Source organism: Pseudonaja textilis, chromosome 2, assembly GCF_049901715.1.
Source record: "Pseudonaja textilis isolate UNSWEBS1 chromosome 2, rPseTex1.2, whole genome shotgun sequence".
In the NCBI taxonomy this organism is placed as follows: Eukaryota; Metazoa; Chordata; class Lepidosauria; order Squamata; family Elapidae; genus Pseudonaja; species Pseudonaja textilis.
Window position 1 is genome coordinate 161,865,022 of NC_141991.1, and position 26,492 is coordinate 161,891,513.

The window sequence follows — 26,492 nt, forward strand, 5'->3', positions numbered from 1 at the left end:
GACCTCAAAAGGTTGGGAACCCCTGAGCTAAGACGTCAAATCAAAGGTTACAGTAAAGGGTTCACAGTTTGAGCTCATACTGAATTTGATTTTACACTAAAGAGCAGCAGTGATTACAATGAAAACTGAAGGAAGCAATAGGACAACACTTCCCTAAATATCAAGGCAGCCACAGAAGGCTCCTTAGGTAAATGCAGCAAGATCTCATCATTTTACTTCTGCTTCATATCTTGGTTGATTTTCATTTCCTGCCAAAAGATGTATCCTTCAAATGTTCTCCACCTGCTAGCTGTGCTGTCGTTTAGAATTTCCATGTGCATGTAAGCTACATAGAATCTTCCTGTCTTGTATTTATGGTTCCAAGTAATCCCTTTATGTGACTCCTAATATTCATTAGGTATTCCTATTCTTCCAGATCTCTCTAATGCCGCCATACACTGCATAAACATTTACAAAACATTTCTTAAGTTTTTAAGCATTTCCTTCTTTCTAATGTGTGCACAAATCTACTTTTCCCTTCTGTGATGTTTTTAATAGCCAACGTTTAAAAATAGAAATGGTCATGGGGAAAAAAATTAATATCTGATCTGTGTTATGAGTTTATTTACAAAATCATATCTACAACATATGATCAATCCAGGTTTGGGTTTTCTCCCTTATGCCATCCCTTCCTGATATTTTAAATATATAAGCAGGTCCTCAACTTGAGGAAAAAAAAAACCTCCCAAGAGCAAGTGCTAGTTTGCTTTAAACAAGCCTTTTCTGCTCTTAAGGAGTAGATTGCAGAGAGAGAGAGAGAGAGAGAAAGAGAGAAGCCTTATATACAAAGGAACATGAACTTGGATAGAACGATGAAAACTAACCCACTAATTGACAAGGACAGGCGTTCATGCTCTCTGCAAACAATACTGTAATAGATATCTGGCCACAAATATCTGGAGGCTTAGATTTTGCAACAGAAAAGGTCCTTTCCAGGTAGGTATGGTTTTAACTTCAGTGTTTCCTTACAGTGGCATGTTACGTCCTCAGTAACTATAAAGCATGTCAAGTCAGAAGCCTCTGCGAGAGTGGAGGAGTGAGAAGTGAACAGCAACACTTTGGTTTCCTGCGCAGGAAGCCCTTTCCTGTTCTAGGCTACTCAGCCCCAGCCTGTGCATTATGTTCCAAGGTGCAGCTGTTTGCCTCTGGCTTCTGATTTGCAGGAGGTCTGCCACAGGGTCACTTTAAAAAAAAAATATTCGGCAAAAGGAGATGGCAGCAACTCTTGCTTGGCACCGTACGATGGCATGTATCACTCTTTGAATCCCTGGATGCTGCACAGAATTCGCTTCTGGTGGCCAGGAAGACCCACGCCCATCTGCTTCAAGTCCCTTAAATCACACAGATAAGGAAAAAGATTAGCCACCGCATTTGCTAGAGAAGAGGGACAAGTTAGAGAAACGGACCATTTCCTAGAATGGTGGCATCCATGAAGGGTAACCCTCCCCCACTTCTCTAGTTTTGTAAAATACATAGAAAATGATTGCTCAAGATCCATTGCTCAAGAAAACGACATGAAAAACTGAACTGAATTAAGTTAATCTCAATTGCTGGGTCTAGCAATGGGAGGTGGCAGACACTAAGGGGGGAAGACAGACACCATACTTTGCAGTGACTGAAGATTTTATACCGAATCCAAAATGCTGGCTAATGCTATTGAAAAGGGAAATGGGGGTGCAAAGCTTTAAACAGCTAATTTTATTTCTTGTCTTACAAAGAATAGACCAGTGTGTGTCATTGTATTACAGCATGGTTCTAATTTAAATCTATATAGGCAATATTTTATAAGGCGTGTACATAAATGTCCCGTATCTGTAAGGTCTATATCCTACAAATTAGATATTTGCAAAAATAATACTTGTGCAGCAATTTCTTAACAGTGCTATCTGCCAAATTCTTTTCTTTCCAGCTCATGTGAATTTTGCTATGTTGATAATGTTGATTACTTGCATATGTCTGATACTTTTAGGAAGCGTTGCAGATGTATACTGTGTTATAACAAAAGGGACATGTTTATTGATATTTTTTTTTGTCCTGCAACTTTTTCATATTCACTCTTTTGGGTGGCAGAGGATTTCTTTTAGTGTTATAAAAGCTTTCATTTGAAATTCTGTACCCTATTTCTATTGTTGATTAAAGAGTTCTTGCAAATGTTTGAAACACTATAAAAAAGCCTAGAAAGCTATTTTGGCCAGAAACATCACAGTGCTGGTGAAAGTTGGCAAACGGATTCTTACGTCCTTGCCATGCCAATTCTCACTCTTTGAAACTCCAGAGTAACACTCTTCTTTACCCTAACTTGCTCATTTGCAAAATGAGGCCAAAACAGAGGTGGCTCTGTAGCTTTTTACTCATTTCCAGTTCCTCAAAGGAACAGCATTGCTATGGCTATGTGTTTGTTGCTATATGGATCCAAGCAACTACTTGGATTTTAGCTGTTTTACTAATTCTCTTCTTGATGCATACTTGAATGTTAATATGTGGAACTGGTATCTTCCTTTGTATCAGGAAAATTACTGGCCATGCTAGTTGGGTGGAGGAACACTGTTAGCAGTCCTAACAGTGATGGCAATACTGACAACACCTATAATAGTATTTCCTAAGGATCTCTGCCAAAAAAGGGATCAAATATTTAAGGGGCTAAACTTTAGCTGATGTATTTTTCACCAAGTTTTTCAAACAGAGGGAAGACGATGCGAGGGTGTGGAAGCATGAGGATGTTACAATATCTTTGTTGTATTGTGAATTTAGTGAACTATAAGTGACCTCAAAAGCTATAAAGTTCTTTGTACTCTAGTACAGGGGTCCCCAACCACTACCGGGCCTATTTGGAATTAGGCAGGGTGAGTGGCTGGCTGGAGTGCACATACACAGCTCAACTTGTGTGAGTAATGGGCCAGCAGGCACTCATGCGTGTGTGCTGAACCACTACTTGCACAAGGGCTATGTGTATGCCAGCCCACTGCTCATAAGGCCCAGTTCCCTTCTCCCTTCCTCCCATCCTTGCTGCCAAATCACAAAGGTTGGGGACCACTGCTCCAGAAGAAAATTCTATGCATACTCTGGCATTTAATTGTAATTCATGCCTACCAGCCGCCTTCTACCTTAGGTCAAAACCCACAGCCCACATACGCAAAGCTTACTCAGCAGATAGATCCAGGACAGATTCCATTGTGTTCAGGCCAGCAGTATGGAAGTTGAGGATATAGCGTTTCATGCGGATGGATTCTAGCCACTCGGGGATAGACCGATAAGGAATCCCATCAGACCCACTGCAGCTTGGAAGTCGAAGTGTCACCCTGTAAATGGATAGGTATTTTCAGACCAATTACGAAATTTAAACTGTAACATGGGAGAAGGACAGGACCCTACTTTGATGAAGCTGGAAACCATTCTAACGGCTGAGAAGCTCCTTTGTGTAGAGAATTTCGCTTTTCATTATTTGTCTCATATGGAAATTAGCCTTGCATACTCAGTGCTTTTCTCCATAATAGGGACAGGGAAGATGATTTCCCACATCATATAGAAAGATCACCCTAAATGAATACATGTAGGATATAAATATGCAGGTGCACCAAACAGATCTCCTCATACATAAAGTATAATTTACCCTGGTAGTAAAATTCAGATTTTGTTGCTGAAGAATTATGTTTAGATAGAATCTCCCAAACGGTTCTAAAAGAATGCTTATCTCTTACCGAGGGTCAAAATCAGCCACAGTTCGAAGCAAATGTGGGCTGGAAAGAAAGTGGTCTAGCTGAGCCTGGATCTCCCGGAAACGTGGCCTCCGTGTCCGATCATATGACCAACACACCTTCATCATATCATAAAGGATAGAGGGACAGTCCACTGGTGGGGGGAGTCGATACCCATCTTCTATGCTTTTCATCACCTATCCAGAAAAACAGGCAATCAATCAGTTTGTCTGTGCAAAATTCCTTGGATAATGTAGCAGAAGTATGAAGCATTTCTTGACCCCAGATCTAAGCACTGGAATCATTTGGAATGAGAACCATGAATTTTCAGAGATTCATTTAGACTATTATTTGAACTATGGATGCCAGATTAAATAACCTCATGATAGATCAATGGATTTTTAAAAGCATTAAAATTTTAACAAGTGCAAAGCACCATTAGGGCAAGGCCCCTCTGAAGATTATGTGATTATGATGTGAATGAGTCATTTCAAACGAAAAGCAGTGTACTGTTTTGTTTTTCAAAAGAATTGGGCTGATTTCAGCAACAGCCACATAATTTATTCTAGTAATTTTTTCCTCTTGAAATACAGAAAAGTAAATTCTTAGTTGATTGCTTGTCTATTACAGTATAAACAAAATCTGCTGCCCCCCACTCCCTCCGCCCCAGATCTGTATGAGGTAAGGAACCTCTGAGGCACTTGGTGGTGAAGGAACAAAAGTATCTTCTTCCTCTTTCTGCCAATGGAGACTTTTTATGTGAAATTCAGGTTAGGGGGTTCTCCCATTGGCAGGACAAACATTTCTGATCCAGGAGTATATACAGTATGTTGGCATAAATTTCATGATTCGTTAACAACAATTCATTCAACACAACAGTCTATTTATGACTGAATAAAAAAATGGAGACTTAACCAAACAATTTTTTCCCTCCAAGGTATTTGCTTGTTCAAAGGATGGTTTGACTGACAATCCTGTTTCTCCTTTTCCCTCTTACCTCCTGATTGGACATATCCCCATAGGGCTTGTCTCCATATGAAAACACCTCCCACATGACAATACCAAAACTCCAGACATCGCTGGCAGAGGTGAAGATTCGATTGGCAATGGCCTCTGGAGCTGTCCATCGAATAGGGATCTTTCCACCCTGTTCAATGAGGAAAGGAAATTGATACTCAAAAAATCATTTAAAAAAAAATATTATGAGGCATAAATACATGCTGGTATTTCCTCCCCTCATTGAGGAGTACCCTCTAATAGCTTCTGTTGTGCATTACCTTTGTTTCATATGTTCCTTCCACATCATTTTCCAGGATTCGAGAAAGACCAAAATCTGAGACTTTGCACTGAAGGGTGTGTGATACCAAGATGTTGCGTGCAGCTAGATCACGATGTACATAGTTGCGGTCTGAGAGATAGGTCATACCTGAGGCAATGCCCTGCAGCATTGTCACCAACTGCACCGAGCTGAACTTGTCGATATTCTCCTGCAGTGCACACAAGGACACTGATGAATGCTTGTATTCTGTTCATCTGTTTGCTTCACAGCAAGGAAAGGGGGCTACATTTGTCTTAGGTAAGAGGAACAAAGTCTCCATTCACAGCTGAAAAGCTTCACTTTAGGGATATATTCAAATAGTCCATCAGACCATCAGGATGCTCTACAACATAGGATTCACTCAATCAAAAAACACTATGGATTTTGCTAGGTAGTACTTATACTCCTAAAAACTAAGCAGGGGTTGGAGGTTTCCAGAACCACTGAGTACCACTCTATGCATATGCAGCCTGGGAGAGTGAACATAACTTAGGTAAACAAGAGTTCCAAAGCTTTAAATGGACGGGAAAGATTTAACAAAACTGGCATTAGTTAAACCATTATTTTTCAATGACAGGCCTGTAAGATGTGTGGACCTCAAAGCCCAGAAATCCACATATTTTACCTTTCTAAAGTTGAGAAACCCTGAGCTAAATGACCACTGGATCATGTGTACACAACTGTGGTGTTATCACATTGAAAGACCCATGTCTAAGAATCAGAATACCAAGTTAAAAGTTGGCTGAGGTTCATGCTGTGAAGATGTCATAGTATGTGTAGAAGATGACCAGAGGTAACATGAAATAAACTTCTATTCATTTTGGACCTAACCCTTGCTCTGATTTCTTATGCCTGACAAGTATGCTGGGTAGACTAAGACTAGTCCAAGGAACTTATGTCCTATTTTCTAAACAACGTTTAATATCACTGTTTAGCAACACACACACAAAACTTGCCTGCAAAACACATTAATCTACTGTTCCCTCTCATCTTATTTATGTGGGAAGATATTTCATACTAAACTGAGAGATTGATTAATGTCATTCAGCAGTTCAACCTTACTATCAGTGTGAAATGTTACAGCTCAGACACACATTCAGCAGTTCAAGTAATCACCAAATTATTTGATTAAACAATTCTCCAGTTTCTTACCCTTAAAAAGGTGTCCAGAGCCCCATTTTCCATGTATTCTGTAATAATCATCATTGGATTCCCTGTGGGGGGAAAAAGAAGAAAAAATACTAAAGTTATTTTCTTATTATCCCCATATCTTCATCTTCCTTCTCATTTCTTTGGCCACGAACATAGATTTTATTTCTGAGAAATTTCATAGATTTTATAGTCTGAGAAATATACTTTTGGAGGAGGTAAAGCTACTATCCACATAATCAGTCCTTTCCCCTGTCCAGCTCATTATCGCCTATTCAAACTTGCAACAGCTACCCCAGATCAGAACACAACCTTTCAGGAGCATTTTACATATCAAAGATCTTTTGTGCTTCAGATCCAATCAACTTCACATCCAATCAATTCACTCCCTCTGGGGAATCCCAGTTATACAAATCTACTTTATCTCACAACCATCACTGTGTGTGTACGTCCCACTGCCATTACAACTCTGAATTCTTACGTTTTGTGACAACTCCCTCGAGCCGGACAATGTTGGGATGGTTGAATTGGCCCATGATAGTTGCCTCACGGAGGAAATTCCACCAGGTTGAATCTGAGTAAGTTGACTTCAAGGTCTTGATGGCCACAATAATACGTTCTTTCCCTGGGAAGTGCAGTGCACCACAATAGACCTCTCCAAATTCTCCTATGGAACATCCAAGGACAAGGCAAAGGATAAAGGAAATGGAGAAATGGTATCAGGAGAGGCAGAGACAATCACACCTAATGAAACTTACCTTCACCAATAACTGTGTCAATGGAGACAATAGATGGGTCCAGTTCCTTTGTGAATTCTAAGACACCCCTTCGGGGATCCTCATATGGTTGGAGATCTACATAAGGTTTCAACCACATCTCATCTGCAATAAAAGCTGACAATATAAACTAGTTTCTCCCAAAAGTTTCAGACAGCAGGGGGAAAAATCAATTCCATTGACTTGATGAAAAATAAGATCTTCCCACACTGCAGTCCTAAACATATTGGATAAGAAGTAAATCATGCTGGGCTAATGAACCCTACTTTCATGAATAAACACCAGGATGATGAAAGCTTCTTCATTCAGAAAAAAATCTCAGAACAATATGTCCCATCATGGCATTTATTTGAGATACATAAACAGAGATTTCCTGGGTGCTGAGTGTGAAGGAAGAATAGCAAGAGATGACTTTTACAGTTTCCACAAACCAATTCTCCATATTAAATCTCTATAGGTTCCTGCCCCCCTCCTTGCTCAAAAAATATGCTCCAGGAGGGTGCATTTGGGGAAAAAGTGGCCAGAAAAAATTGGCCAGCAATCTACTAAAACTTATTTATTCCTGACTACTTCTATCTGGTTACTCAAACGTCTCCTGATCACTTGGCATATAACCAGTGGTGGGATTCAATTTTTTTTACTACTGGTTCTGTGGGCATGGCTTGGTGGGTATGGCAGGGGAAGATATTGTAAAATCTCCAGTCAGAGGTGGGATTTGCCAGGTCTCCGAACTATTCAAACTTTCCGCTACCAGTTCTCCAGAATTGGTCAGAACCTGTTGAATACCACCTCTGCATATAACAGTCTTTTGCAACTGGCATTCCACAAATACGTTTTTTTGCAATATCAATTGCCTTGCCACCCATGTTAGCAAAACTTCTGAAGATTCTAAAGACTGGAGAAGAGATCACTGTGCTTGAATTCTAGAATGCAGATCTTCGCCATCTGCCTTTAAACAACAACAACTGAAGCCTCACCTCGGTTGTAGCCATTGTGACATGGTCGTGCTCGGTGATGATGAGCTCGTCTGAAGAATAAGAATAAACATAAATAGAGGTTATAAGCAAGCAGGGAATAGAACAGAGCAAATTCCTGTCTTTGGTGACAACCCATATACACATAGCCTCTTTCCTTTGGGAACTGCTGCCTTTACCTTCGACGGAAGATTATGAGTCCTGTAATCAATCCAAGGAACAACAGGATTCCAAAGATGATTGACACAATCACTCCTCCAGGCAGCATACCAGTGTCTGCAAGATCAAAGGACAAATTACAGACATCCCTTCACTAGAACAAGAAAATCTATTTATAAATAGATATTAAAACACATTTATTCAGATAAGAATTAGGATTATGTACTGGATTTCAACATTAAAACTGCAAAATGCTCCATAAGGTTTAATAAAGGTCTTACCACCTGTTTCATAAAGTATGGACCCTGGATTATTGGGGCTACGTAGACGTTTATTTTTATTTTTAATGTTAATCCATGTTTCCATTTCACTTGATATTGCATATATTTTTGCATGATACACTCCGTGCTTTAATATGCTTACAGAAATAGTTTTAAAGCACAATACATCAAATTGGTTGCACTATTTAGCAATCAGTTCTGGTTTATTTATAAAGTCCTGATGCATCAGGTTATGAGAAGAATTGATGGAAATAAACAGTGATGATGTCTATGCCCAAAATAGAAATGCTAAATTTATCTGAATACTTTATATTCAAGAGAAATATTGAAGCTTTTGTAAGTGGGTAGTTTGACCAGATCTCAAATAATGCTCTTAGCAACGACTGCCTTATGGGTAATTCTTCCTTTATGTTGTTCTCCTAATTCCATTTACAGAAACAATAGTTGGTGGTTTTCGCCATGCTTGTTCCTCTGACCTTGCTTAAATTGTCATAAAGGGAACCATATGAATGTTAGAGGACTTTCATACCGCAACTGTATTCAGCTTAGGCCCCAGGGAAATGAATATGTGTGAAAAACAATGGAACAACCCTAAGTATGCAGTCAATTGGCATCAAGAAGCCATATAATCAGGGCTCATAGGTTTTTATTTGCTCTTCATATTTTATTGCAGAAACTGGCATGATTCCCTGTCGATGACAAACATAGCTGCTGTGTAAATTATGCGGCAGATCTGTTGCCAAAAGAAAAGTATTTTCATTAAGAGACTTTTTAGCTGCCATTACTTCCTTCTCTCCAATCTCTCCAAAGTGCTTTGAAGCCATCTGTGATTGCCCTAACTTCTGCTGACTCAGAAAATGATGTAAAAAATTACTCTTCTAACTTGAGTGCCGTGGAGGCTGCTGGAGCAAAAGTCTCCTCATCTCCCCAAAGTCTGGCACTTTGCATGTTGTTTGGCAGCTGATACAAAAAGAGCAAAACAGCCATAATCTCTTTTCCCTTTCACTGGTCTGGGCTACTGAGGAGAGCTGCAAAGCCAACACTGAACACTCCACTTAGAAGGCCTGTTAGGGCAGATGCAGCTCAGGGGTCAGGAGGAGTAGAGGGGGTGGGGGGGGAAGTATTATCTCCAATGGTGAAATAAGGTATCTCTAAATTTTGCAGAGCTCCAAGTTTCCAGTTGCAGCCAGCTTCACAGCATTTCTTTTGCAAACAGTTCATCAAACATTGGCTCAGCTGCCCCAAAAGAAATAATAACAAGGGATCAGGGGTGGGATTTAACTGGTGTTACTGCCGGTTTGGTGACTATGTTTTGCCTGACATGTGCTGCGTGCACATGTAAAAAAACCTTAGGCTGTGCTGCCCGGACAGTTGAAAAGCACTGTGTGCAGGTGCGCAGCGTTTGAAAAGCCTTTCCCCCCCTGCTTTTTCAACGTCAGCTGTGCCTCACAAACCAGCTGAGGTTGAAAAAGCAGGAAATAAAGGTAAGAGCCCAGGTGGGCTGGTGGGCAGGCCAAACAGCAGCAAACACAGAACCAGTTTGGTGTCTGCTGTTCTTCAGAGCTACCGGGTCTGTAGAACCAGGCAGAACTGGTAGCATCCCACCCCTGGAAGGGATCACAGAAGCATGGAGCTGAGCTGAAAGTATCTAGCATCGGAATTCTTTCAGTCTTGTTTTGAATTGTTATTTATTAATTCATTTTGCTCTGAGCTACTTATTTACTTCATTGCACTTTAAAGTTTAAACAACATCATCTGAGACAAAGTCAAATTACTTTTGGAAACTCCATATTTCGATCATATCCTTAAAAAGGCAGCTGCCATGAGGTTAATGTATCTTTGTTCATGATGACAACACTACAGGCAGCATTTTTAAATAACACTTCAGTAATAATAGTACACTGTTACATCTGGATATAGGAAGGTGCAACAGAGAGAGAAAATGAGATGCAACTGTATTTGCCCCTTCCTTTCAATGCACAAGGACAACAGGCTTCTCATCCTTTGGCTGGTTCTTTGCTTTCAAAACTGGTATTAAATCCACAACACGAAGCAAAGTTTTTACTTCATTCCTTATTAAAAATTAATCTGGCACTCTAAACATCAGTATACCTTATTCAGAGCCAATAAAGGTGGTCCATGACTTACAACCATACATTTGGTGATTGTTCCAAGTTGTAGCAGCACTGAAAGAGTGACTTACAACCAGTCTTTGCATTTGTGACTGTTGCAGCCTCCCCATGGCCTCACATGATCAAAATGTGGGTGCTTGGTAACCAGCATATATTTATGACAGCTGCAGCATCCTGCGGTCATGTGATTGTCATTTGCAACCTTCCCAGGTAGCTTCCAACCAGCAAAGTCAATGGAGGCAGCTGGATTCATTTATTGACCATTAGTTTCATTTAATGGCCAGGGTGATTTGCCTAACAGCCACGACAAAAAAGGTAATGAAATTGGGTATATCTCACTTAACAACCACCTTGCTTAGCAATGGAAATTCTGGTCATAAATCAATATTTCTTTTTTAAAAAAATTCTCAAAGACAGGTTGGAAATTATGGCAACATATGACAACTATGTACCTTTTCTTTCTAAGATGGAAACACAACAAGGAAAGATTCTGGTCTTGCCTTTGGACCTCCTTTCTAAAGAGGACAATTAATAGCTCCCACTCTTAGAGTATTTCAGGAACAGGGACCTCCTCAGCAGTTATATAGGACAGAGAATGCAAAATGCTAAATTAGAGGCAATCTGGGATAATTTTCTGAGGGCAACTCAGCCTTCCTTGGGATATTCTTACTGTCCCTATAAAACAGAAAGAGGATAGCCCTCGATCTGCACTAAAGTTCACTTAAAAATGCTAAAATATTTCAAGAAATTTGTTGGATGATGACTATGGGATTAAATCTTGCCTTAGGCATAACCATGGGTAATGCCAATAACAAAATATACTTTCTGGAATCCTTTGGCTGTATTCTCTGACTTTATTGCAGAACCTTAAGCTTTGGGACGAGGAAGAGATTGGTAACTGACTCTTTCAATGGGATGCCTTGTAAGATGAATGATGGTGATGGAATTCAATTCAATCGTCCAAGTTTACCTCTTTCTTTCACCTTGCTAAAAGAAAAACTGGGCCTTTTCTTGATATTTATCTGTCCTTATGAGTATACACCCAAGGAAGGTATTTACCCATCCATGTTTGCAAACCCTGCCTTCGGCACTCCTTCAGGGGAAAATTCCCTAAATCTCCAGTGAAACAAGACCTTTGCTCCTTTAGTCAGGGTCAAGTGGATAATATTAAACACTATGTTTAGTATTGACACGTTATGGAGCGATGAGAACAACACCAACAACAAATGGCTGGGTCATAGTTCTGGATGGTTAATTACTGTAAGAGTGAATATTTCTTATACTAGTAATCAAGTAGCTATTTTTACCTTGTAGTCTGTTAAATCTAGAAAGAAAATTGTTACTATTCTAATTGCTGATTCCTGATTAAATAGAATTGAGGTTATGCCATTATTTTATGTTGTTGTAGAAATAAAATACAGAATTGAATTAATGTAATGTTTAGAAAAAAATACAGAATGTGCCTGAGCATCTATCTTGGTTTCTCTCCAGAGCCCTCTGCAGCAGTTCATGGCTCACAAGTTGTCACTAGTTGGCTTATTTATTTTAATGATTTGGCAGGTACAGCTGCTTATGCTAAGAGAGAAACAAATCCATAAAAATATCTGTGGCTTGTTTTGAGATAATTTTTTTATGGCAAGCCGAAATTGCTGTCCAGTGCCATGAAAATGGCAAAATAAACTTGAAAGAAGACAGTAATGGCCATTGGTAATATATGATACAGAGCTAGCATGCACATCTGAATACATTTGCAGTAAATCCAGAGTTCTTAATTTGTACATTAAGCTTTCTCCAATTCATTTTTTTGGAGACTTAGTGGTTAAGACATCGAACTAGAAACTGGGAGACTGAATTCTAGTCCTGTCTTAGATACAAAGGCAGATGGATGACCTTGGGCCAGTTCCTCTCTCTCTGTCCTGGGAAGAACATAAGAACAATCTGTTTATGAAATCTTCCCAAGACAACTTCAGGGACAAATCCAAGCGGTTGAAATCCAATCCACTTCAGTGGCAAGAGCAGCCTCACATATTTAATTCTTGGTACATACATGTTGCTTTCTTTAGTGCAACACATCTGAGGCTTTATATGGATATTCAGTGGTGGGATTCAAACTTTTTTACTACCGGTTCTGTGGGCATGGCTTGGTGGGCGTGGCTTGGTGGGCGTGGCTTGGTGGGCATGGCTTGGTGGGCATGGCTTGGTAGGCATGGCAGAGGAAGGATGCTGTAAAATCTCCATTCCCTCCCCATCCTACTAACCTGCTTTCTAGCTCCGTTCTCCTGTGCAGGGCAACCAAAGAAGACCCAGCCAATCAGCTGGGACTCGGGAGGCAGAGAATAGATGGGGGCAGGGACAGTCAGAGGTGGTATTTGCCAGTTCTCCGAACTACTCAAAATTTCCGCTACCGGTTCTTCAGAACTGGTCAGAACCTGCTGAATACCACCTCTGATTTGATTGCATAAGACCATAGACAACCTGATCAATTTCAGTAAGTCCGCTACTGTAAAAATTGGTACTGAAGCTTTTAAAATGTTTATTAATTGAATAACTAGATTAACCATTTATTTGGAATTATTCTTAGCAACCAAATAAACAGATTTTCTCTCAGAATTCTATTAATACTGAGACTGTTTTCACCACAGGGCAGAGCTTTCAAACTCCCAGCCCATGGGCCCGATGCATCACACGCTGGCCACGCTCATGCCCAGGGAAAAAAAGTCTCAATATATCATGTGATGCCGTCATGACGACATGAACTTGACACTCCTGCTGTAGGTTAAATAAGGAAGTACAGGGGAAGGAGGGAAATATATCTTCTCCTCATAGGAAAACTGCTTCCATCAACAGCTGTTTTTTTTGACCTAGCTATAAAACATGAAGTAAATTATAATTGTAAAATTTTATAATTAAAAAACAAAAAAATCTTTTTTTACAAATGTTAATTTCAAGAAATAAGTAGTTTATAATTAAAAAAAATAGCATGAAGAGACAATGCCCTCCCCACTTCACCCAAATGCAGTTCCAATTTGGATGGTCTCTTGCCTCAGAACTGGCTTCTTAAATCACTGAGCTACAAACATTCCTCAACACAGAACTGGGATATGAAAAGACAACCTTGTGGCAGAGTGCGGAATTCCTGCTCCTGGGAATATGGTCCAGGTCCTAACGGTGTGATGGAGCGCACACGCAGCAGGTAGGCTGTGTCAGGCTGCAGGTTGGCCAGGGTTACGTGAGGTTTCTGAAGATGATGAACGGTGTAGTGTTTTTCTTCTCCCTGTGGAATCAAACAACCAGAATTGCTTTCTAAGAGTCAAAATGAGATGCAAAGGGCTCCACATCAAGGGGACGGTCTTATAGATTTTGTTGGAGGACGATAGAAGAGGACACTTCACCTTCTCGAAGTACAAAACCTCATAGTTCACAGAGCTCTGGCTGCGAAGACGGGAAGGGAGCCAAGTCACAGAGAGGCTGCTGTCATTCCGCTTATCCAAAATGACATTGGTCACCACAACTGGAGCTGGGTGGAAGGAGAAACAAGATGGTCAAGCTTAACTTGTCCTTTTATAGCTGAAGGCAATGCCAAGCCCATTCAAAGTTTATATTTCTCAGTATTGGTTTACCTTGCTCTATGGAAGTAACAATAGCTGGAACAAATTCCGCAATTAGGGGCCTGCTATGAAAGGCACCCAGAAAGAGAAGCCAATCTCACCTATAAAATCCAATTGGCTAGCATTCTTTTCATATTCTTTTCAATCTCTTTGATTTTTAGAGCCAGTTCCTCTACAAGTACAATAGTTAGATCAGCATCTGGCTCCATGGTACATTTTGATGAGTGATTCTAGCTCCCAGAATGTACCCTGCATATATGATGGTCTGAGACATTTCTATGCTGGAGCTAGAAGATCCCAAGGACTCTCCTGTTCTTACACACATCCATGTAGCAACAACAGGACACAAGTTTTTACTGTAGGTACCATTGCCCGTTTAAAGCTCTTTAAAAGAAAGAGGTGCTATATAGTGCAAGAGTCACAGAAGAATTACCCATTCCTCAGTGTTAACTTTGTGATTGTGCATGTTGTTTGGATTTTCTGTCCCAACTTCTAGATACTTGGACTAATCTTGGTTCTAAAAACTATTTCCCTGGAGATTGCTTTGTAGCCTTTGTAGCAGGACTTTCCTCCAGCTCAAAGTTTTCTGCTCAATGCTGAAATGTTCAGTGTTGAAAATTCCCTAACACATGACCTCTGTATGAAGGCTGCGAAGTCTCCCATCTATTCAGACACTTGTCATTCAACCCATTAGAAGTATAGGTAGTCTTTGTCTTATAACCATTCATTTAGTGAAAGTTCCAACGATGTTGAAAAGAAGTGATTTAGGACCATTTTTCACACTTACGAACATTGCCACATCCGTGTGGTCACATGATCAAAATTAGGAGGCTTGGGAATTGGCATGTATTTGCAATGTTCTGGGGTCATATGTTCACTTTTTGTGAACATCTGACAAGCAAAGTCAATGGAGAAGCCAGATTCACTTAACAACTGGGTTACTAACTTAACAACTGCAGTGATTCCCTTAACAACTGTACCAAGAAAAGTTGTAAAATGGGGCATAACTGTCTTGCTTAGCAACATTAATTTTGGGCCCAATGGTGGTCATACATTGAGGGCTAACTGTAATTTCTGTCTTCTGGAGCATTAGTGAACAAGCACCATGGCTAATATTCCAAAACCATAACCCTATTCTGAGCAAGTGGAAGTTTTATTTAGCTGGAAGATTGCATCCCTACCAAAGATGAGTACATCTGCTTGAATTACTTGGGGAAGGAAAGATCAGAGCAATTCTGTCTGCTCAGCTGTTGTTTTTAAAAGGCGAACATAATTCGGCTAAAATTGAAGTAAATTAAGAGGAAGGAATTGTAGGTTTTAAAGTTCAAATGGGGAAGGGAAGGGTGTTACTAGAATATTAGTATGAAGGAGTTGACCAAAGAGACCTGATTCCAGATCTCTATTATTATTTTTATTATTTCTGTAGATCAAAATTTGGAGAGTCTTTTCTTTCTCCTTAGCAGTATGAACATTTGGACACAACGTAAAAGACATTATTATGGTATTACTTTTGAAAAGATTTTATATGCAAAGTATGGAATAGTCTAGAACAGAATAGTTGCAAGCTTCACTTATGTGGGAATTCTGTCGAATTTGGTGGAAGCTCCTGCAGTGAAATATGCTTAGGATAAACTCACTATACAAGAATGTGATAGAATCCCTAGCTCTGTTTGCTTTGCTATGGTTACCACATAGCTTGCTATTACAAGTATATATTACTGTTATAAATGCACAATTTTTTTCCCGAAAGTTGTTCATTATCCGTTCCTTATTGGTGCTTATTTTACATTACTGCCATCCATCCTCAGATATTGTCAATAAAAGCAGGATACCAATAAGTGAAAATAAAACAACTACATCCAAATTAAATTTAAAAGGAAGACATAATAATATTCTCCCTATTAAATATTGGAATACTATGAATCAAAGCAGCATTTTCCGCTTATTTAAATCATTATTTGCTTGTAGTCTATTTTTCAAGTTACTGCTGTTATTAAAACTATTTATTTTAAAATATTCTTCCTTTATTGTTAATTGCAATTATTATCCCATAAATATATCAAATTACCTACTACTCAGAAGCATTATAATGTAGAATAGACTCTTAAACATCAGCCTAAGATAGAGGAAAAAAATATGTGATAAAGACTGGAAAATCTTGTTTCCAGAAGCAACTGGTAGGCAAGATAACTCATTTTCGTAATGAGGAAATGGAGAGGTGGCACTGAAATCTAAATAATTAGAAAGGTGATGAGAGTCTCAGCTGTGCTTGGAAGTGGCTCTTATTGACATGGCCTGCAACATGGAACAAGAAGAGGGATAGGTAAGTTACCGAAGGCAGAAGAGGGATAGGTAGGTTACCAAATTAGAGTCTTTTGGCCTTTAAAAAAGTTCAAAATTCCTGATTTGAATATGTTTCTAATGCGGTCACGATGGATGTTTCTCCTAAGGAAATGACTTGCATAAGTGCTTGTGTCACAGCCTAGTTAGATATGTCCTGGCTTGTCTGGTTCTCCGTGAATGATCAAATAAGTCATTTCTGTAGCTTAACAAAGTTAGACTGGGAATTATTTAAGTGTTTATCACGGAAATATGTTGGTCAAAGTAGTTTTAGCAACAGCAGATTAGATTAAAGAAGTAGAATTTTCTTTTGATACCACTTCATCAGGAATGAGAACTTTAAAAATCAAATAAATTCATGTTAGTGGCCTCTGGTGGAGCTTTGAACATATAACAGCAATTTACAAATTGTTTTCTGGAGAGTTAATATGAGCTAAAATAAACTTCAGGTTTTATTCTCTAGAATTCAGAGTTTTAAGCATCAAACAGAAACACAGAGCTGCTAACTAGAATAATCTGGTAGAAGAGAAGTGAAAGGGCATCTGTATCATCAACACCTTTAATTTACCAGATTAATCTGATCAAGTTCATAGTGGCCTCTGTTAGCATAAATTTTACTATGCTGGCTAACTTTTCAATGGAAAATTGCTTTCCCCCCTTTACACATAAATGGTTGTGGTTTAAGCTCTAAGAAAAGATTACATTCCTCAAAGGAAATGCTCCTTTCAAGAATGACACCATTCATCTTATCATTTATATAAATTCTTCTGTGTTTTCAATCCTTTTATAAAGTTCACCATAACATTTCCATCAATCTGTACAGCAGGTTGGGATGATGACCTCCAGTAGACCTGAAGAGGTAAGTCTGATAGTAAATGACTTCCTCTCGACAGATCTCCATATCACCATTTATCCTAGTTCTAATTGTCCATGATAATTTGCCATGCTATCTGCGTGACTGATGAAAGTTGGCATCCAAAACAAAGCTCTGCACTCCTGTACTTCTATAATTTATGGTTGACACTAGTACTGAGTCAGAGAATCACTTTTAACACATGCCCTCATCTTATGTATTACCAAAAGTGTCTATGGAGAGCTGAAGAAGCTTCTTGGATGAGAAGTTAAACGTCTTCAAAGAAAAATCAGAAAGTCTAGTTGCCTCTTGAAAAAGCACCTTTGGTATTACCAAAGGTGTTTTTTCCAAAAGGCAACTGGACTTTCTTGTTTTTTTCTTTCTTTTCTTTGAAAATGTTTTGTTTCTCATCCAAGAAACTTCTTCAACCATGACCTGGATGACTGAGAATCTTTGTACACATAGCTGGCTGCTCTTAGCTAGCATAAGGAACACAACAAGAACTATAATTCAACTCTACTTCAGCTTTGGTTGCTCACTTCCTGAGAATGCCACATCTTTCTTCCTTACTCATTGTAGTAACTCACCTGCATGGCCCACAGACACCCAGGTGGGGAAACTGGTGCTGTTATGTGAGGCAGGGCTGAGTCCTGATACTCCATTATGAGCCTGTACAGTGAAGCTATAATTGGTGTAAGCTTCCAAACCATCCACGATCACGCTTGGTTTGGGGAGTCCTAAAGCACTGGGGGAAAAAGTCACACTACTTTCACAAGGTTCGCACACCAGAAAATGGCAACGTTGGCAGGAAACATTGTAAGTAAGATCCTGGCGCCCACCCCGATCAAGGGGAGGCTGCCACCAAAGGGAAATCTGTGTCCCCGCAAGGGAGAAGTTGAGATTGCGTGGAGCAGAAGGAGGACCTGGAAAGGCAAAGAGAAGAAAGTGTATTAATCCTTCCATCCTGCAAAATCCTGTTTCACAGTTTTTAAACTTTTCTTAGTTCATATATTCAATAAATAATGAGATTCTGCAGTGGTGACGTCCATTCATATTTATACTATGAGTTCTTTCCACTGGGCACAGTTTACCCACAAGCACTGGACAGAATATGTTCAGTAGATTTCAACATCAATAAGGATGATGAGATCCTCAGCCTAAAATACCAAGGGGAAGGGAGCCTGGGTTGCATCTCTGTGCCTTGGACACACATCTTCACCTTACAATATATCGCCAAAGCATTGAGACCTCCACCAGGAGAGAAATGGGAGTAGGTAAAACAGACAGATATCAATACAGTGATGCAGCTCCACCACATTTTCATCTGCATTTTACAAGAGATGTGAAGGCTTCACTCTCCCAAGGACCATCTTCCCTGCCTGGAGGCCTGTTCTCCCTTCTTGGAGGACTTACTTGTGCAGGCCACAGTTTGATCCTCCGTGGATGTTCTAAAGAAGCCTTGGATGCAGGGGCAGCTTGTAGAAGCAGGAGAACGGGAGAAGCTCTTGGGAGGACATTTGAGGCACTGTTCCATTTCTAGAGAGTGACGATAGAATCCAGGCTGGCAGGCTGTGCAAAAGACAAGCACCTCATGAACACCTTCCAAGGTTATTGCTATACCCAAATTAGCTTTCAAAGTCCACAGTCATAGACATGATAGAAATAATATCTTACCCAAACTCATGGAATCTTATCTTAGAACTAAAAGGCAGCTTAATAATTAGCTATTTTTGTACTTTTAAGTCGTGGTGAATTTCACTTAAAAAATCCTTGTTATTAAACTTATTAGGTATGATAAACGATAATTTAGCTTCTACAAGTTCTATAGACAGGCTGTACAATTTCTGTTGGCTCAAGGATCATCACACTAGGATTCGAACAGCATATCAAGCATTATGGTTGAAAAATCAATGGATTCAGGACCCAAAATGAATGGCAGGATCACAAGTTAATATTTACTTTATTTTTATTTTTGTCCTACGTTAATTTTAATTTTAGTTCTATTGTTTGTTCTATTGCTAAAAATACAGATTCTTTTTTCATAATCAAAGAATATTATGAAATTGAGAATTAAATTATTTTAATATAATTCAAATTAATATTTGTACCAGCGTTTCCCAGCTATCCCCATTCTTTAGATCTTTAGATTAACTTTCTGATACTGCCATACTTCCAGTTTTATTATAATATTATAATAAAGCTTAAAATGTTATTATGTTACGATGGTATCTATTTTCTGGATGCCTAGTACCAAAAACTGTAATCCAAGCTGCTAAGCCTTATTGTTTCTATCTGGAAGCTAGGCACCAACTTAAGCTAAACAGAATATGGTTGCACTTATACCAAATACGAAAGTTCCTTGGTCCTGGTGTTACTGTAAACTGTTATAAGTTATGGGTGACATTGAATTACTTCTTTGTATTTTGGTATGGAACGGCAATAAAAACTTATCTATTCATTTAAATAGTACATATACATTGGATGATAATCATGGGGTCCAATTTGGATGAGAAACCTGTTTACATCTACACGCTCTTTTGGAATGCAGAATAAGCCTAGGCCAGTGGTAGTTAACCTTTTCAGCAACGAGTGCTGAAATGGGAGCGCGCATGCACTGAAAAGACACTGAGTGCTGAAACACACATGCATGCACCGGAAACCGGAAGAGCAGTGCCACCTGGTCTTCCGGCTTCTAATGCACATGCATGCACTAAGACCAGCTGGCCAGCCAGCTGGTCTTCGTACACGCATGTGAGTTTGAAATCAGAAGACGTACATGCATGTGCCAGAACCCAGAAGAGCAATGGGCGATGGCTGGCGTGCCCAGACAGATGGCTCTGCATGCCACTTCTGGCATGCATGGCATATGTTCACCATCACAGGCCTAGAGTATTTATTGGGTTCAACTGAGGACTAAATTACATATGAAATATGTCAGGAGGTTAGTCCTGACATTTTGTCTGCATCAGAACTTGTGCATGAGGAGAGGGAAGGTTTAATTATTTGTTTCTGCCACATTCCAAGTCAGAAACTGCTTCATCTTTTTCCAAGAGAAAATGTCTAATTCTCATGAATGCAAAAAATAAAATAAAAAATCTTCAAACTCTGCAGGCAACAGCCCCGTTCTAAAGCCTCAGAGAACTTGGGAGTCATTTGTAATGGTGTGGACGAATTCAGTTTGAAGCCCCATGCAGGAACAATCTAGACTGGGGCTGTTCCAGGCGATGATCAAACCAGATATTGTATTATTCTCTCTCTGCCACTTTTACACTACCGTTCCTTCCCATTAACTGAAAGGCAAATTCCAAGTCACCTGCAACGATGTGAAGTTTTGCTAACCCAGAGAATAAGCTGGAAAAAAATCATTGTTGTTGATCCTGCAGTATCCTTATTGCCTCTCTACCCAAAAAGTGAGGGAGGGAGGAAGGAAATGAAATTAAAAAATCCCTAAGCAGCCTGGACCCTTGTAATAGTTTGGCCACTGCCTACAAAAATGGGAAATTGACAGACTTTTGTCAATTTTCACACTTGCTATCTTTGCCTGAGCTATTTGTGAGTGGGGGGTGGCAGCAGAGGGGAACTACTAAGCTGTCAAACCAGAATCGCCCTTATCTAATCTGTTGGAAGCTGCTGAAGCTCAGGAGCTGAGAAGAAGGGTAAGGCAAGACTCCTTCAATCAACAGATCTAGTGATTTCTACTGAAAACTAGCTTCAAAGTGGTTAACTTAGAAATTGGCTAACAGCTGGAATCACTTTATGCAAAAGTGCCAATAATCCGTGAATATTGTTTTAGTATTCTTCTTTCTCCCTTGAGCTGAATTTCACATTTCTATGCCCCACCTTAAAAAAAAGATCAGCTGCTACTAATGGCTCCATGGAGAAAGAAAGAATCAGAAAAACGAAAATTGCTGCCAATTTTTTGTCCCCACCCAAAACTTTTCCACTGGCTTTCTCAAACCCACCGTGTCAAAAGGCATCATGGCATGAATGTCTGAGAAATGGATTTATCTGAGCATTTCCCCACATCCCTTCCTAAGTGACCTGATGTGCTTTGTTACTCATTATGCAAGAGTTGCCATGACAGATCTGGCTATGTTATTTCTGCAGACACAAAATAGAGGAGAATAATGGTTATGTGGGTGGCATTAAAGGGAGTGCTGGAGACCTGTGGAAGGAGGCAACAAAGGTGAAAAAGGAAAATCAGTAACAGGTTCCAGCTGGATTATGTCACCAGGGGGAGGGAAAGGAATGAAGCTAGGGAAGGTTACACCACACATGCCCTTGGACGATAAATAAATTAAAAACAGCAGGTGGCAGCACCTGCCATAGGAAGGTAGATTTTCCTTTATAGATATAGTCCAATGTAAATATATTGGATTTTTTTTTCAACCCAAGTCCATTAATTTTTTAAAGTTTTTATAATGGTTATTAAAACTACTTTCCAATACTATAATGAATGGCAAGTATGAGGCCAAGTATTTTCATTGAAAGGGCCTAAAGGAATCTCATATTGCATTTTCAGCCTAAGTAATCTTATTAACAGGTACAAGTTTTCGTGAGCTACAACTCACTTCATCATATTATGGAGCTGTATGAGATTCCTTCTAATTTTTGGTCTAACTTGGCTCTCTTCTTATTATCACCGAAGGACGAAAACTATGCCTTTAAATGCAAATGTGACTCCAAAGAATTGAATTACGTTTCCTTCAAGAAAAACAGCAGATCGATTCATTTTGATTTGAAATTAAATTTTCTTTCTTACATTAAAAGTCTCCCTCAAGCTCCCAGTCATTTGTTCCACAGAAAAAAGTCATTGGCTTAATATTGGTGGGCTGACAAGGCCTTTTAATGTGTGTTGGTTGCATAACACAAACCTTAAAAGGGGGCATGGATTGGTTTGCTTGCTCACAGCTGCCAATTTGAAGTCAGTGACTACTGCTGCAGTTGGCCTTGTTTGATGATCACATAGATATGTTCATAATGTCCACAATTGAGCTCAACATTTCTTTTAAGTGAGACATTTGTTAAGTGAATTTTGCCCCGTTTTAGGACCTTTCTTGCCTCAGTTGTTAAGTGAATCACTGCTGTTGATAAGTTAGTAATCTGGTTGTTAAGTGAGTCTGGTTTCTCCACTGACTTTGTCAGAAGGTCACAAAAGGTGATCACATGAACCTGGGACGCAGCAACCGCCATAAATATGAACCGGTTGCCAAGCATCTGAGTCTTGATCACATGACCCTGGGGATGCTAGAAAGGTCATAACTGTGAAAAATGGTCACCAGTCACTTTTTTCAGTACCGTTGTAAATTTGAACGGTCACTTGTAAGTTGAGGACTACCTATACTGAAGGAACTTACCACTGTCTTCTTCCAAGAGTTTTTTTTCCCCTCAGTTTCCAGCCCCGTGCTAATATAGAGGGCAGCAAGGACCATTCTTGTTTTTCATCCTTCTATACAGAAAGTTTTCCCCTTTCCTAGATCATCAAGCATGAAAACTGTTCAGTGAGAAGTTACTCATGAGGGGCTCCTTGATGTTCTCTGAGCTTGTTTGTTTTCTTTCAGATGCTTCATTACCCAAACTAGGTAACATCTTCGGTGCTAGTGAGGAGCGCTGTTTGCTGACAGTTTATATTCTGGTGGCTTGCCCTGTCAGTGTTGGTGGGGGTGGATCTTAGAGATCCTTTGGTTGGGCTGTTTGCTTTTGGCTTCATTGGCAGTTTCTTGATTGGGCATTGCTTACTTCAGAGGTGGTATTCAGCAGGTTCTGACCAGTTTTGGAGAACCGGTAGTGGAAATTTTGAGTGGTTTGGAAAACCGGCAAATGCCACGTCTGACTGGCCCCACCCCCATCCATTCTCTGCCTCCCATTGAGTCCCAGCTGATTGGCTGGGTCTTCTTTTGTTGCTCTGCACAGGAGAACAGAGCTGGAAAGCAGGTTAGTGGGGTGGGGAGGGAATGGGGATTTTGCAGTAACCTTCCCCTGCCATACCTGCCAAGCCTCACCACACCCACCAAGCCACAGCCACAGAACCGGTAGTAAACATTTTTGAATCTCACCACTGGTTTACTTGATTGTTGTTCTGATGTTAACCTTGGAATTAATCTATGCGATCAGGGTGCTGAATGCTGGTGGAGAGGTGCTTGGGTCTTTTTGTTCCTCTTTGGCTGGGTGATAGTCTCTTTTTGCATAGTCTATAGATGTTGTTAATGTATCTATTGATGGCTGATTTGTCAGAGTGCAAGGTTTCTAGAAATTCCCTGGCGTTTTTGGATTTGACTTGGTCTAGGATGGTCACATTTTCCCAATTGAAGCTATGGTTAAATCTGTCTATATGTAAGCAAGCTCAGAGAGCACCAAGGACCCCTCAGGTCAACCCTGAGCTACAAATATTCTCCTTTATTAGAGAAGTTATTCATGTCTAAGATGCAAGGGGTTCAGGTGATTACATCACAGTTTGGGCACGTTGCAGAAGCTGAAATGAATCAGGTGCAAGAAAACACTTGTCTTTCAGCCCCTCCCCCAATTGTCCTCTGTTTTCCTGGATCGGGACTCTCATCAACCAGGATTAATTATTTCTAATATGAATAGGCAAGGACTAATTCAGAGCAGACAGTCTGATTTCCTTGGAGGAAGGAATAAATTGATGGGTGTTGTGCTGTTGCTGAGCCACCTTGCTCTAAGATGAGTAATGCTTCTTTATAAATACCCCTCGCTGGTTTGGTTGCACATAATATAGTTGCACATAATATAGTCGGCTTCCCACACTACACATTCAGTGAACTGACAGCCAATGAAGACTCTTGCTTGATGCATGTTTTGCAAATATGTTTGTCATAGTCAAGCTTTCATATTTTCAAAAGTACATCGAATAACTCCATAAGTGAATGTTTGAAGGGAAGCTCCCTCAGCAGAAATTGGAAATCTAACTGCCAGAACTTCCTCGTGATACAGTGTGAGTTATCTTAGAACTTCTCTGGATTCGTACTTTGATAGTCACTGCATTTCTTTCTGACTTTGGAATGGTGGATGAGCCCCTGTGAGATGCAAGACAGCAGGAAGGTAGGCAGACAGAGGGAATTTGGTTGCAATTTGGTGAGGGAAAATAACAGGCCGTGAGACACCCCTCCCCTTTGTGGGGGAGGCAGAAGTTGCACCAGCTCAACTGCTACCACCACCCAGCAATTATCTTAACGAGCTTGTATGGGCTCATTAAATTGAAGGGAGAGAAAGATGCTGCCACCCAAGTTCAGCCAGAGCCAAAAATGTTTCATTATTAGTGAGAGAAGGCCAATCAGCCAGTCAGAATTGTCCCTGTGAAATCATCATGTGGTCTCTGTTCCCTCATAGCAAGCTATGCCCAGCTCAGGTATGTTGTGGAAGAAAACATGTGCAATATGACAGAAACCATTCCCTGAGCTATGCAGTCATTTGAAGGGTGTCAATCCCTACAACCTGGTCTACATCTCAACCTGATCTATGTCTCACATGGGAGATACTTCAGTTGAAACTTTCTGGGCTTCCCTACAGAAGGTCAAGAAGAAACGGAATGGAAGATCAAGAAGAAATGGAATGGTATATCATTCCTCCCTTTCCTCGGGTCATGGACTGGTCAAAGCAATGTTCATAGCAAATGACCTGCTCCCTTGATCTTCTAGAACCCCCAGAAGAATTTCTCATTCATTTAATATCATGCCAGGGAAGGCACAAAACTTTGAGCTAATCCTCTTTCTTACAGGTGAAATACCACAGATGACTCTGACTCAGGGCCTTGCTATCTATACCACAGGAAATGTCCCAGCTGAGGCTGTAAATATTCTGTGCCAAAGTTCTACAACGTGCTAGTAGTTAGGTCAGCTCAAGAAGTTTGTTTGACTTTAAGTAAAAGAGGTTGATTTGCCCTTCCTGGGATCACAGGCCAAGCTCTTTTAGTAAAAACAAATATTTGGATTGCATGATACAGGTCTTGGCTCAAAAGAAAAGCACAAAAATGTGAATTTTAGTACACTGTGTTTACAAAAGTGCCTATCTGAGGGGAAATGGGTGCAGAAAGATTTTGTGTAAAAAAAAGAAAAGTTGTACTGATTTTCCCCCCGTTGGGTAGAAAGCAAACAAATGCAGAAAGTGGATGGAGCAGATGGATGTATGAACCAACTGGCCAATTCCAGAAACAAACTGATCTCTTCATTCCTAATGGCAGGCCTGAATAAAGTTCTCTGAGAGCCCCAGCTTTCATTTCTATTTATCAGAAGAGTGAGGAAAGAAACAAGAGAATATTGACAAGTGTGAGCGTGATATGAAATTTGCCGAGACAGAGAAAGTTTCAGTGGCATGAGGAAGCATATTCTCATAGCTCTGACAGTGAAAGAGAAAAGCATACAAACCAGGGAAATGGAGAACGCCCAAAACCATCCTAAAACAAAAGCAAGTCCAACAAATACATAATCAACAAGTATATTAGCTGAATGTTTACTGTATTCTCCAGGGGGTTTCCAAAAGTTGGAAATACATGTACTTTATCAAAGGATGTTTATCCTCCCTATTAATATATGTAGGCCTTGATTTCGGATGATGATTGAGCCTAAAATTTCTGTTGCTAAGCAAGACAATTGTTAAGTGAGTTTTGGTCCATATTACAACCTTTCCTGCCACAATTGTTAAGTGAATCACTGCAGTTGTTAAGTTACTAACATAGTTAAGTGAATCTGGATTCCCCATTGACTTCCCTTGTTAAAAGGTGATCACATGGCCCCTTGCAATTATCATAAAAACAGATCTGCCAACGTCTAGAAACAAGTAAAGTAATAACTAGCAGTCAGCACGGGTTTGTTAAAAACAGATCATGCCAAACCAATCTTATTTCATTCTTCAACACAGTGACTAAATTAGTAGACCAGCAAAATACTGTGGACATAATATATTTAGATTTCAGCAAGGCATTCGACAAAGTAGACCACAACCTGGTACTTCTTAGTAAGCTAGACAAAAGTGGAACAGATAGCACCACCACTGATGGATTCACAACTGGCTGGCAAACCGTACTCAACGAGTAGTCCTGGGTCTAAGACTACATGGAGGGAAGTAAGCAGTGGGGTGCCACAAGGTTCCTTCTTAGGCTGAGTACTCTTTAATATCTTCATTAATGACTTAGATGAGGGAATAGAAGGGGAA

At 40.0% G+C, this 26,492-nt stretch overlaps 1 protein-coding gene across 2 annotated transcripts in view; it reads right to left on the reverse strand.

Moving 5' to 3' along the window:
- Positions 1-586: 586 nt before the first annotated feature.
- Positions 587-26,492, reverse strand: part of EPHA1 (EPH receptor A1) — a 77,033-nt gene continuing 51,127 nt past the window's right edge. The window contains exons 5-18 of one of the 2 annotated variants that reach the window (XM_026720663.2): positions 18,738-18,893; positions 17,912-18,247; positions 13,916-14,040; positions 13,638-13,797; positions 8,131-8,227; positions 7,955-8,004; positions 6,960-7,082; positions 6,683-6,868; positions 6,205-6,266; positions 5,012-5,221; positions 4,732-4,881; positions 3,738-3,931; positions 3,183-3,338; positions 587-1,370 (exon numbers count right to left, since the gene is read on the reverse strand). In XM_026720663.2, the coding sequence (XP_026576448.2) occupies positions 1,292-1,370; positions 3,183-3,338; positions 3,738-3,931; positions 4,732-4,881; positions 5,012-5,221; positions 6,205-6,266; positions 6,683-6,868; positions 6,960-7,082; positions 7,955-8,004; positions 8,131-8,227; positions 13,638-13,797; positions 13,916-14,040; positions 17,912-18,247; positions 18,738-18,893 (2,084 nt within the window). In that variant the 3' untranslated portion in view covers positions 587-1,291. Of the gene's footprint in view, positions 1,371-3,182; positions 3,339-3,737; positions 3,932-4,731; positions 4,882-5,011; positions 5,222-6,204; positions 6,267-6,682; positions 6,869-6,959; positions 7,095-7,954; positions 8,005-8,130; positions 8,228-13,637; positions 13,798-13,915; positions 14,041-17,911; positions 18,248-18,737; positions 18,894-26,492 lie in introns of both variants that reach the window. The other variant, XM_026720662.2, reaches the window with a different exon arrangement.